At 42.8% G+C, this 12,909-nt stretch overlaps 1 protein-coding gene across 1 annotated transcript in view; it reads left to right on the forward strand.

Moving 5' to 3' along the window:
- The first annotated feature begins 2,454 nt into the window (after positions 1-2,454).
- atrnl1b (attractin-like 1b) overlaps positions 2,455-12,909 on the forward strand; it is a 77,993-nt gene continuing 67,538 nt past the window's right edge. Inside the window, exons 1-8 of the mRNA XM_008277579.1 lie at positions 2,455-3,592; positions 6,836-6,919; positions 7,474-7,587; positions 8,775-8,903; positions 9,254-9,462; positions 10,339-10,513; positions 11,377-11,464; positions 11,975-12,236. Of these exons, the coding sequence (XP_008275801.1) occupies positions 3,342-3,592; positions 6,836-6,919; positions 7,474-7,587; positions 8,775-8,903; positions 9,254-9,462; positions 10,339-10,513; positions 11,377-11,464; positions 11,975-12,236 (1,312 nt within the window). The 5' untranslated portion in view covers positions 2,455-3,341. The remainder of the gene's footprint in view (positions 3,593-6,835; positions 6,920-7,473; positions 7,588-8,774; positions 8,904-9,253; positions 9,463-10,338; positions 10,514-11,376; positions 11,465-11,974; positions 12,237-12,909) is intronic.

A 12,909-nucleotide genomic window follows, 5' to 3' on the forward strand; every position in this document is an offset into this window, starting at 1 on the left:
CACTAAAAGGATACACAGATCTCAGATCTGCTCTCTCTGCCCTGCTACATCAAACAAATGCACCCTCCACTATGTGACAGACTCTTCAGCTTGACAGCTGGCACCACCCTGACAAGCCTCATCTCAAACGAAGATAAGTGCTCCCTCTCAGAGAGACACGCTGCATCTGATGTAGGGCGCCGTCACAATAGAGCCTCGTCAAACAAGTGAACGGAAAAATGACTTTCTTAAAAAGCGCCTGTCACTCCTTGACCTTGTCACTGATTTATTTCCCCAACCATTAGTGTCAGATATAGAAATTTCCTGCCAGGGATAGACCATTCACAGACAAATTGACTCAGCGGTACATGTACTTCAAATGCAGATGCAAAAAGCTAATTCTCAGTGCGCTGGTTAAGTTCAACAAAACGAGTGTAGCTGTGAAAATTACCTCTTAGGATCCCGACCACGAGCAGCCTGCATGGAGCATCAGGGAATATTTTGTGATCATTCTGTTGAAGGGTTTTTTCACTGTCGCTTCCCTGGTTATAAAGTTCAGTTATACGCTGTGACGGGCCAGCAGCAGGACATGTGTGAATGTGAGATAGAGATAGCAGGATATTTTATCTTAACCAACATATCAAATCAGTTTATTTAACTAAAAAGCATAACAGAATATTTTTTAACTGATCTTTTTTTTTTTTTAACTGAACAAAGGTGGTTTTTAGCTGAACTAAACACCTGAACCTGCAAATAGAGGATTTCATGTCTTCAACAATAGACCTATGTGAAACAAAAATATTACAAGTGCAAGGAAATGTGATATTTACATATACAGGTGGGTGAAAATTTGAAGAAAATACCTGCACCTTTAACCCCTACAGTGAGGAGATATGGTTGCTTTTTTGGTTGTTCATGGTTTGTACCCTTAGAGGGAAGGCTCGCTGCAAATTAATGCAAAGTGTGTTGTTCTTAGAGATCACTTTTATCCTGTCATGAAACATTTCTAACCTGACGGGAGCAGTTTCCTCCAGGATGACAAAGCTTCCATCCACAGGGCATAAAAGGTCACTGAGCAGTTTGATGAGTAGAAAAAATGATGTGGATTATGTGCTGTCACTGAATCTCAACCCAACTGAACGCACCATCTTTAAAACACCAAATGAGGGAATACGTTGTGGAAAAAATGTGTTTCTCCCTCCAGTACAGTTCCAGAGACTTGGAGAATTATTGCTGAGGTGCATTAAAGCTGTTTTAGTGGCACATGGTGGCCCAACAACTTACTAATACACTTTATGTTGGTTTTCCACTGAATCTGCCGCCCATCTGTTCATGTAGTGAATTTGCAAATTTCTGTTAGATTTGTTGAATGTTTGCAATATGCCACCAGCTGCTGCTTTTATGAGCATTACCCTAAATATACAGTATGCCAGCGAAAGAAAAGTCTAACAAATGGAGTGCACCACATTGGAATTTTGTTTATAATTGCAAAGGTTAAACTCAAACAGAATGAGGATTAATGAGAGGAAAAAGTTAGAAAAGTGTTAACCAGCATGCAGGGAATGTTCCAACAACATTGGCTGCACATTCTAATCATGTGTTAGATAAATCACTTTAATCTTATGTTCAAAGGATAGTTTATGAATATTTATCATTTCACATGTTCCTATGAGACTAAACGTTGACTAAGATGTCATGTTTTAATTGGAACATATGGAGGATGTTTGGAGGGTTCGCTTGTCAGATTATGTTCCCAGAATGTTCTTCTTTAAGGCAGAAAGTTCTCTGAAGATGTTCTTAAAACATTTTCAAAATGTTGCGTTAAGAACATCCTTCCTTTGTTATCATTCTCAACAGCAAAATTCCTAATACATCCCCAGAATATTGCAGGCAAAATTTCCCACCTATATTTATACATCAAATTACAGGAATATTTTATAAAAACAGATTCTAGCCTTTATTGCTGACCCTCGGCCTTGATAACATCTTAAAAACATTTTTTTTAAATGTTGATTTGAGAATCTTTAGTTATCCTGCAACATAATCTGACAACATCCTCCAAGCATCCTCTGAATTTCAAAACATTATGTCTTAAGATCTTTTAACCTTGTTGGAGCATTATTTGAAATGATCAATATTCTTCAAAAGTTATTCTAACATTAGTTTACACCATGTGATGTTTGCTAATGTTGTGGGAACGTTTCCTGCTTGCTTGGCTTGTGTCTCACGGCTCCTGCTTGTGAGATGCTGAAGGAATAAGAATTGTTTTTTTATAAATATGGAAATCCGTGATCCTTGAACTTATTACATATATTAAAATATATAATATTCCAGCTTTTAAATGCCGCATAGCACAGCTGCTCGGATTTGGGACGCTGTACCTTTAAATGGAACCCGCTGCCAGTACGCATGCGCACCCTGTGTTTAGTTTTCTCCAACCTGAGGAACTGTCTAGTGTCGCTGCGCTAGCAAATCCATCGCAGCCTGTTCTTGTCATGTTTTCAGAGCAACGGCGGTGTTTTGGTTTTTTATTTCCCCCACCCGGCTGGAGTGTAAAGGAGACATCACGGCGCGTCAACGGCAACGAAACCCACGCGTGAGGATGCTTAAATCGCCGCGGAGATAGACGAGCGGGGGACCAACAACAGTTCAAAGTGTTTGCTCAAATGCCCCCCAGTCGGCAAGAATAGCCCTACAGTTTCCCCAACATCACACCACATCCATGTTGACTGCGGCAGCCTGCTCTCTGAGTCCGCGGCTACAAACGCCACAATCCCTTTGTTCGTCCGTGGACGAGATCCGGCTGAAGTGTAGCGGCTCGTGGAAGGACCGTCGTATGTTCCCGTGTACATCCCCGGTTCGGTTTGAAGGATTGTTTACGCATTAAAATGGCTGCTGAAATGGCATTTGGAAGAGAATCAATGCCGTAACGTTACATTACCCAGCAGAGGCCAAACTGCAAATAAGCTAACAAAATAAGCTAACAAGTCATGTATTAGCTCGCGCTGGACGAGTTAGCCGCTCCGGTAGCTTTAATCGATGTTTTTAGGAAGCTTCTTCCAACGAGAGGTAGGGTGAAGGGAATTCCTCCCACTCCAAGTCTATGCATGCGGTTAACCGAGCAGCTTTTATAAACACTTAGCTAACAATTTCATAGCTGTTTTTTTCCCTCCTCCAAAGCTTTGTACAGCAGGCTTTAGCTGAGCTGAGTATGCACCGCACTCAACCAATATGCAGGACTTCTTTGTTATAACGGAAACATCCTGAGTATAGCCCAGGCTTTCTCCCAAAGTAGACCTCAAGGCCCCGGTCCTTTCACTCGGATTGGTCCGACCCTGGAGAGAGGGGGAAAAAAAAAAAACATGGATCCTGGGGGGAAATGCAGAGCTAAACTCTTTCTTTTCGGGCCCAGATTAGCCATCCACGGCGATCTGCGGGGCATCAACAGATACTTGGCGGTGTACGTTTTGTTTTACTTCGTGCTGTTCACTCACGCCTCTCCGGCCAAACCGTGTGACAAGAACTGTCTCTCTGGAAAATGCATCAACGGATCCTGCATCTGCGACCGAGGATGGGTCGGAGATCAGTGCCAGCATTGCCAAGGGCGCTTCAAGTAAGTGGCCAAGTCTTTTTTATCTGCGGCCAACGTCAGATCGCTCGCAAAGTGTCACAGTTGTGGGATTCACACGAAACGATCCGAGCCAGTAGAAAGTAGGTTAGGATCCAGTTTGACCCAGTGGCTGCTGTTTTTCCCTTCCAGCAGTGTCATTGGCACATGTGTGTGCAGGCAGCTTTTTAGGAAATGTGCTGGAGTAGTAATGCTTGCAAAAGACAAACCCTTTTTGTAAACAGTCCACGTGCAGATCACAATTAAACAAAAGTAAATCAGCAGACCTGTTGAGCTCTGTGCTCAGGATACAAGGCTCCACATTATGAAAATGTTCTGATCGAAGCATGAGATGAAGCTCAGGTGATACCAAAACTAAACCTGATTGTTATTTTTACTAGTAAATAAGTTTGGGATCATGACTGATTTTCACTTTTTTGCCAAATTTAAAGATGCTGCTCATCAGTCCAGAAGCACAAATCTAATTGTTGTGAATAAAAAGATGCAATAAGCTGGTGTTTGGCAATTTTTGCTTGAAAAATAAAATGCAAAGCACTCCTTGGTTCCTCGGCCAGTTGTTGGTATTTCATATGTGTTTACTGCGAGTGTTATCACAAGCCAGATGTTTATTTCCTTCATCTGTTGAGGTGTTTTATTTCGTGCGATCTTCTCACCCACACAGGAAGTGAGGATTAAATAAATGAGCGCCGTTTGCTTTCTTGCTTTGAGCGCAGACTGGACGACCGAGACCCTCCCGTGCCCTGTCATACTGACCCGAGGCCTCGCAGTGATCAAACCGCTGAGCAGATCAGTTCTGTTTGCTTTTGTGAGAGGAAGGAGGCTGCGGTGGCTTCGAGGAAACATCTGTAATCAACTTGATTTAAAAATACCCCCTTCCAACTATGACGGAAGAATCTAGCTGTTGACAGCACAGGTGGATGACGACAGACTAATAGGCTCAATCAGTTAAGGATTGTGTGTGAAGCTCGAAAGGAAAAGGCAGGGATGAAACGACTAAGAATAAACGCTCAAACTATATGGTAATGGTGATGCTCATCTCGACAGGAGCATATTAATGGCCTTTCTGTGCACCTGAGGAGCACTCTGTGGTGCAGAGGTGCCTCGATCACAGTAATTACCATCGCTCCTGATGTGTCTGAGGTTTGGTGCGGCTTGTCATCAGGCGTGTTGTCAGAGAATAACCTCTCATCACTAAGAGAACTGCTGATTGTGCTGAGGAACTTTTTAAACTCTGATATCACTGGAGTAGAAGCATGCATCTTCATTAACACATGATCAAATACACATTGCTGCCCAGCTCCAACAAGTGTGGATTTACTGTCGGCATCACAGATGAGGTTCTGGTCATGTCGTGCTTATCGTAAAGGGAGCGACGCGCAGAATCTTGATACGTTCAGGGGTACGGTTTTGAAGGGGATAGTGTTTGTCTGGAAAATCCAAAGTGCAGCATGAAAAATTCATCATCCATGGATGTCTGCGCAGCCCTAACTAAGTGCCCGTCGCCTGCTCCTGGCTGTTTATATCTTAAGTGTTCATCTCAAGTTAGTAAGTGGTAGGTGTAAGTAGACGTTTAATAAAGAATAGCAATTTGTAAATACGGCTCAACTGTGTGCATCCTAATGGTTTGAACAACGGAGTGTTCTTAGCTGATGCATACCGCCGCATCTTCATGAGATTATGATCCATCTCTCCTCCATTATCCCGTCAACACATCAGGAGCTGGAAGTAATCTTGTGTCATGCTATGCATCAAGAACAATCGCCAGAGACACAAAGGCAACGCAATTCAGGTCATGTGTTTACTCAAACCACCTACGAGAGCCTGGTATGAATTTGTGATGCTTCCATAAACAGAAATAAAAAGAAAAAAGAAGAAGCCACGGCTGCTGTCTGTCTGTGCGGTCGTGCCCTGAACGTTACCAGTGCTGACGGCGATTACTAATTCCGTGGAGTCGAATATTTGTGTCCGCGTTGACCTCCAGATAACAAAGTGCAATTTGTGTAAAGCTAAAAATGCATCACTGTGTCTAATCGAATCTTTTTCGAGCTCAATGGGAAATATTCATCTCTTTATTCTTGTGATGTGGGACAGTGGCCAAAGTCCGTGCAGCAGTCATCCATCATCATGGTCCTACAGATACTTTGGTTGGGGGCTAGAAGAAGCTTCTTTATAAGACAGCTGATTGAATCTTTTAGTTGTTTGGGACTGACCTTGAGCTGACTGCCAGCTTATCTTGAATCTTTTAAATTAAATGCACTGTGTGAGACTACAGTCGGACACCTGACTTCACATTTATGGGAGGTTTTGAACCGGGATAAGAGCTCTGCTTATTAAAGAAAAACACCTCGACACAGTAGCTCCCTTGAACGCTTTCGGAAACGCAATCGAGGAAACAGAAAATGTTTGTTGACGTCTGTTGCTAATAACAGTGTTTCTGAGCTACAAACCGTCCTTCCAGCCAAGAAAATCATCAGACTTGTTGGCCGTTTCCGATCACCAGATGAACAGTCTGACAACTAGTTGGGTGTCACATTTCTCTAGGGCTGTTTCAGGGGCAGGAAAAAAAAAGAGGAAACTTACTCGCTGCCAGGCTGGTTTTCACTTTTTTTTTGTGGATAAATTGGTACTGACGTGTATGCCAACTCATAAATACCAAGAAACTGCTGTAGTGAAATGCCAGGCGTGGTTTGAGGGTATTAAGAAATGGTGTCCCCTTTATGAAATCTGCTCTGCTGCAAGAGCCTTTCCGGTGTGCTTGAGTCACGATTTGAAAAAATGAAGAGGATTGTTTGTGACTTAAAGAAATAATATTGCAGGCCTTACTAGATTTTTAACTCTCTAAGTTTCATATTTTCAACCTTAAAGCTCCTGTGTCAGTTAAGTTATAGGACGCATTCCCTACAACCTTTCTTATTTTTAATGTTCTTTATATTAAATATTATCTCTGGGAAAAAAGTACATTAAAATCACGGGACAGAGTGCAATCATCTGCTTTTTATGCAGCATCATCCCGCCGTTGTCTGCGGCGCCACAACAACGCAGACGATCGCTCTTCCAAATGTTTTATTAAGAAATGTTTACTTTAACCTTGAGTAGCTGGCGCTCTGACCAAATAAGCTCTGGATTAGATGAAACTGATGATTGTTGCCACCAGTTGTTAATCTTACACACAGTGCTTACATACCAGTCGTCTGAACGATCGTTCTGTTTGATTTTGTGATCTTCCAGGTTGACAGAACCCTCAGGATACCTCACCGACGGTCCAATCAACTACAAGTACAAAACAAAGTGCACCTGGCTCATCGAGGGCTAGTAAGTACTTGTGTAAACTGGTGTGTTCTGCCGAAGCTTAGCCCCACACAGCCGGATTCAATTAAGCAGTGCAAACTGATTAATGCAATTATATCAAGCTGATCGGCATCTCTGTTGAGGGGAGTTTACTTTTGGTGCTTGCACAGCGTAATGCGAAGCTGGATCTGGCGTTCCGAAGGTTCGCCGTGTTTGTGTGCCGAGCTGTGTTTTACTTTTTAATCGTTATTCGGAGATGGAGAGAACGCCTTTACCTGTTGATGCTTTTAATTGCCATGGCAACCGCAGCCGCTGAGAAGACGGAGCTGCTCGGAAACTTTATTACCAGGATGGTAATAAATAGAGAGGCAGCCTGTTATTCTTAGGCCCTGATACATTTTGGGAATGAATATTTCAGTGCTGCAATTAGACTGAAGCAAAATCAATTTGTCAGGAGTGCTATCTATTAAAACGGCTGTTTAAATTTGGCCCGCTCGTCGGCAGCGATCTGAGTGAGGAACGTGTTGTAGACGCTGTTCAAGTGTTCATCATTAATCTGTTGTGTCTTCCTCCTCCAGTCCAAATGCGGTTCTCCGGCTAAGATTTAACCACTTTGCCACAGAATGCAGTTGGGACCACATGTACGTCTATGATGGAGACTCGATATACGCTCCTCTGGTGGCTGTTTTCAGGTGAGAAACTCCAAAAATGAGAGAGAGAGGCTTTTATCCAAGCACGATCCACAATGTCATCGACTGACAATGTTTCATAGTTGGTCATAAGTGTGTACTTGTTATTTGTGTAGCTCATTTATAGATGCTGACTTTAAGTGCTTTTCAATTGAGATGTAAGACTAATTGCAATATTAACCCTCAGAGGTCCGCCGTCATGCCAGCGTGATATAATCATGTTATTTTTGACATGTCACAACAGAAAAACTAGTGCACGTACGGCGATGACGTCAACTTCACTCGAAAGTGCAGACTTTAAACTCTCTCCCAGTTTTTGTTTCTTGTTCAGTAGACAGTCATTCTGGACAGAAACTATTTTTAGGAGTGGTATAGATAAACAGAAAGAAAGACACACCTGCTTTGTATGTAGTTGCAAATATTTGTATTTCGTTAGATTTTATATCAAATTTACCTTTTCATCTTCATATCTGCAACCTATAGTTACATTTTCAGCTTTCAAAATGCTTCATTAAGCATGTTTCTGGTTTTTATTGTAATAAATAATACATTTCTTCAAATCAGATTTTATATTTTTTGTGTGTTTTGGAGCCCAAATGTTAATATTGTAGGTTAAAATGAAAAAATAATTGTCAGATTGTATAGGTGATGTTGTGCTGAAAAAAAAAAGATCCCTAACTTGGGCACGGTAAACCTTTTTCTATGTGGTTTATAAAGACAAAACTAAAAGTATGTAAAAATGAACAAAACAGGCCAAGACCTCTCAGAGTTAAGGTCAAGGCTAAGACCCTGCTTGTAAAAATAATGGCACAAATCCGAGGTCAGAATCTATTAATCCAAAGCATTTAGTGTAATAGTTTAGATCAGTGGCTTTGTCAGAGCACATGAGATGCTTTCTGAATGGAGAGACTCGTGTGCATCAGAGCGCTGTCACTTTAATGTGAATTTATGTGCACTATTGTAAAACTGCAATGAAAACACTGGTTGTTCAAAACATTTTTCAAGTGATTGTTTATGTTTTTTATGATGTGGGCTTAACTTGATTTTCCTCTGCAACATTCTTATCGTTTACTGTAGCGTGTGTCTAGACGCTCTAATTTAGTGGAGAGTTATGGGTTTGTTATTGTATCTTAGGACTGGTGCGAGTTTCAGTAACATTATGTTAATGCTTCTCCCGCATTTCTCTGCAGCGGTCTCATCGTGCCAGAGATACGAGGTAATGAGACAGTTCCTGAGGTTGAGACAACTTCAGGCTACGCACTACTACACTTTTTCAGCGACGCTGCCTATAACCTGACAGGATTTGAAATATTTTACTCGTAAGTGCCGTGATTTGTGTTTTTCATGCTGCGCATCTCAGCAGGAACCCAATTCCTCACTCGAAAAGCATGCACATGTACAAGTTAGTGTTAAGAGTGCAAGAATTTGTCAGACTTATTCTAAACTACATGAACTGTTTCTTGGGTTCTTGCAACAGAAAGACTGCTATAAATGCTTCAGCAACAGTTTATGACCACTGACCTGCTCAGTATTTCTTCATGCATTACCCATCTTTTTGTCCCGGTCACCTTTGCTTAAAGCTGCATAACACAAATCTTCCATCTGCATGCCCCAGAAGTGCACACCGTGTAAGTGTGCCAGATGAAAACATACTGTACTTCCTGCCCAGGATCAACTCTTGTCCTAATAACTGCTCCGGCCATGGGAAGTGCACCCCTGGGAACTCGGCTGCCAGCAGAGTGTACTGTGAATGTGACAAGTACTGGAAAGGCGAGGCCTGTGACATCCCTTACTGCAGGAACAACTGCGGCAGCCCCGACCACGGCTACTGCGACCTCACCGGGGAGAAGCTGTGTGTCTGCAATGACAGCTGGCAAGGTAAGGGCGAGCTCCGTCCAGATCCTGCAGATGTTAAAAGCCTTTGGGTCGTTTAGGAGGGCTCCACTGTCTTGATCCAGCCCAAGTAGGAATACAGTCAGAAACGGGGGGATATTACCCAAGCAGCAGATGGAAAGATGGTTTTAATAAAAGCTCTTCCAGCACATGCGATCCTCGGACATGAAATAAGAATGTAGAGCAGCATCCCTCAGCTTACAGTCAGTGTTTCCCTACGCCGAAGAGCCCGACACATTCATGCAACACGCTCTGCAGCCGCTCCTCCCATGTCTGCGGCGGTGATTATGCCGTAAGACGTAATGAACAATGTGTTAGCAGACAAGCACGAACAGCTGTGTTGTGTTATGTCACACTGTAATGCTGATTGGTAACATGTCGATAAGCCCGGTGACAGTGCGTTATTATGCGCCTCCAGCTGGAGGGGGAACCGAACGCTTTTTTGGCGTGATGAAACTTGACAGAATCATTAGCGGAGGCATGCGCTTTTCCAGCATGGCCTCCGTTCACACAGCCTGACATGTTCACACCTCCCTGCCTGTCATGTTCGTTTAAGGAGTGCCCCGTGCTCGTGCTTTTTGGATTTGATGGTTTGAGGGCGGCGTGTTTGCTCTTCAAAGTTTTCACTGAGCAATTACGAAAATATTTGTCAGATGCTGAGGGGAGGAGGGGGGGAGATTGCATCATAAGAAAAGATTACATGAATATGCATCTTTGCCTTAAAATAGTGCCGCTAAAAAGAGAATTTTAATCGTGTTTATTTTGGAGACGGTAAAGCAAACATTGTTGTGTATTTTTAACTTTTATCCTCACTGCTATCCTCTTTTATCTCTTCATTTCCTCTCCTGTGCGTCCCTGCAGGCCCAGACTGCTCTTTAACTGTACCTTCAACTGAGTCCTTCTGGGTCCTACCGAGTGTCAAGCCCTTTGGCACATCGCTGGCCAGAGCTTCCCATAAGGCCGTGGTGCAGGAAAAGGTCATGTGGGTTGTGGGCGGATACACCTTCAACTACAGCTCTTTCCAGATGATCCTTAAGTAAGTCCCTTTTGTCGAAGTATAGATTTTTCCCTTTCACCTGACAAATAAATATGTATTTTGTTAGTTTGTTCAATCAGCTGTCTGATCATCATGTCCATTCCAAACCAAGCTTTACAGCCATTTACATGTGGATTGCGTTGCCTTTACTTTGAATGAATATGTCACACATCTAAGGAAAACTGACTAGAAAAGCCGGACGCTGCTCTGAATACTACCTGTCCTTTTCTAAAACTACCACTTTTTCCAAACTGGCAAGTGTGGGAGTTAAGGTTGCAGTGAAGGGCCTCGTGGATGTAGAGGTGCTGCATTCACTGAGTTAAAGTGTGAAGTTAGTATTTCACGTACTGGGACAGTTCTTGCTGATGAAATGTAGAACTGGCTTCCGCGCTGATTCATGTCTGTTTTTCAGTTTTTTTTTTAACTGACTGTTTTCATCTCAGTCGCTCGGACGAGCTCTCTCTCCATCTGCTCAGTGTTTGTTTTTTCACCAGGTGCTATGATTCCTGATGCTCCGGAAGCATCTTGTATGAATTACTAATGTGCGATGATGTGACCAGGTGTTTTGTTTCATTGTGAACGGCTACAAACATGAATTTCTGTTATCAGTGTGCAAAACCTGTCGCAAGAGCAGTTTTTGTAGGTGTAAGACTGAAGTGATACGTTTAGCATGAAGGAAGCTGCTGCTGCTGTTTCCCTTTTATTAAATGGAGGAAACGTGTATTTATGTGCAGCGACAGAGGAACAAAGTCCGTCTGTGCAGCGTGTGTAGCATGCAGATAATAAATGTGTTCTGTGTGCTCTTTGATGTTGTGACTTGGGGTTGCAGTTAAAGTGTAATGTCCTGATGCTTTGCGCTGCAGCTACAACCTGGAGAGTGGCATTTGGAACACAGTTCCCATCAATAGTGGACCTGTGCCAAGATACGGCCACTCAATCGCCGCCTACCAGGTAAACACACACACAGATATGCCGCAGCCTATCTTGGTACAGAAGGAATTTAAATATACCGCAGCTGTTACTGGGAAGGAGGGAGAATTAGATGGAGGGAAAAAGCAAAAAAAAAATGGAAAAAAAAAAAAGGAAACTGTCACTTTCAAAGGGAAATATTTCCACTATTTACACATCATCTTCAAATACCTAATTGTAATATATGTCAGACAGAGCCGTGACCATACCTCCATAATTATTGGGAAAAGGGCAGTTTTTTATTTTTATTGCACGTCTGACACATTGCCCTTTTTAGGATGAGCGAGTGTGTGGTTTGTGGCTTTGTAAACTGAACAGATGAAGGAGTGAACAGAGGCTCTTTTGAAAGGCACATATTGTGCGATTATGCTTTTATGCGCTGTAGCAGTTTCAGTGACTTTTATCACGGCGTGCATCAGCTTTTCTGCATGCTTGTTTGAATAAGGTAGTGTTCTGTAATGTACTTAAACAAACCTCTCCTCTTCTGTAAAGGATGACATCTATATGTTTGGAGGGAAACTGGAGGCTGGCTGGGGAAATGTGACAGACGAGCTGTGGGTGTTCAACGTGCCCAGTCGGACGTGGCAGCGGAGAAACCCTGTGGTCGGCCCACCGGCCCAGGCTCAGATTTATGCTGTGGAGGGACATTCAGCTCACTGCGTCCAGCTGGAGAGCGGGGAAACAATCATGCTGGTTATCTTTGGCTACTCTCCCATCTACAGCTACATCAGCAACGTTCAGGAGTACAACCTGAGTGAGTCACAGATTTTAATGAAGACACCCTGACATTTTGTTTGTCTCCTCTATCAGCTATTTATAGCTTTCCCGCCTGCCACATTGTACCCATAACATTGATAGCAAAGGTGTCTGCTGGGAACTTCACTTCCCCTAATCACAGTTTGTTGACTTTTGTCAGCAGCACAAGTATGAAAAAAACAGTATATATATATCATTATATACAGTATGTCACAAAAGTGAGTGACATTTCTGCAAATATTTGATGATAACTTTTCATGGGACAACACTGAAGAAATGCCACTTTGCTGCAATGTAAAGTAGTCAGTGTACAACTGGTATAACAGTGTCTCAAAATAACTCAATCCACAGCCATTAATGTCTCAACAGCTGGCAACAAAAGTAAGTACACCCCTAAGTGAAAATGTCCAAACTGGGCCCAAAGTGTCAATATGTTGTGTGGCCACCGTTATTTTCCAGCTCAGCCTTTAAGCCTCTTGGGTTCACCAGAGCTTCACAGGTTTCCACTGTACTCACTTCTGTGACACACTGGATGTATAAATAGATGTAATTTCCCCTATAATGGTTAGGATTGCACGAAGCTCAGCTTCAAAGCCACAGCAGATAAACTGAAGGTAGTTTCAGTTTCAGATGGCAGTAGGATGATGACTAACTGTCGGTTTAGAGTTCTT

This window comes from Stegastes partitus, unplaced genomic scaffold (genome assembly GCF_000690725.1).
Source record: "Stegastes partitus isolate 25-593 unplaced genomic scaffold, Stegastes_partitus-1.0.2 Scaffold101, whole genome shotgun sequence".
In the NCBI taxonomy this organism is placed as follows: domain Eukaryota; kingdom Metazoa; phylum Chordata; class Actinopteri; family Pomacentridae; genus Stegastes; species Stegastes partitus.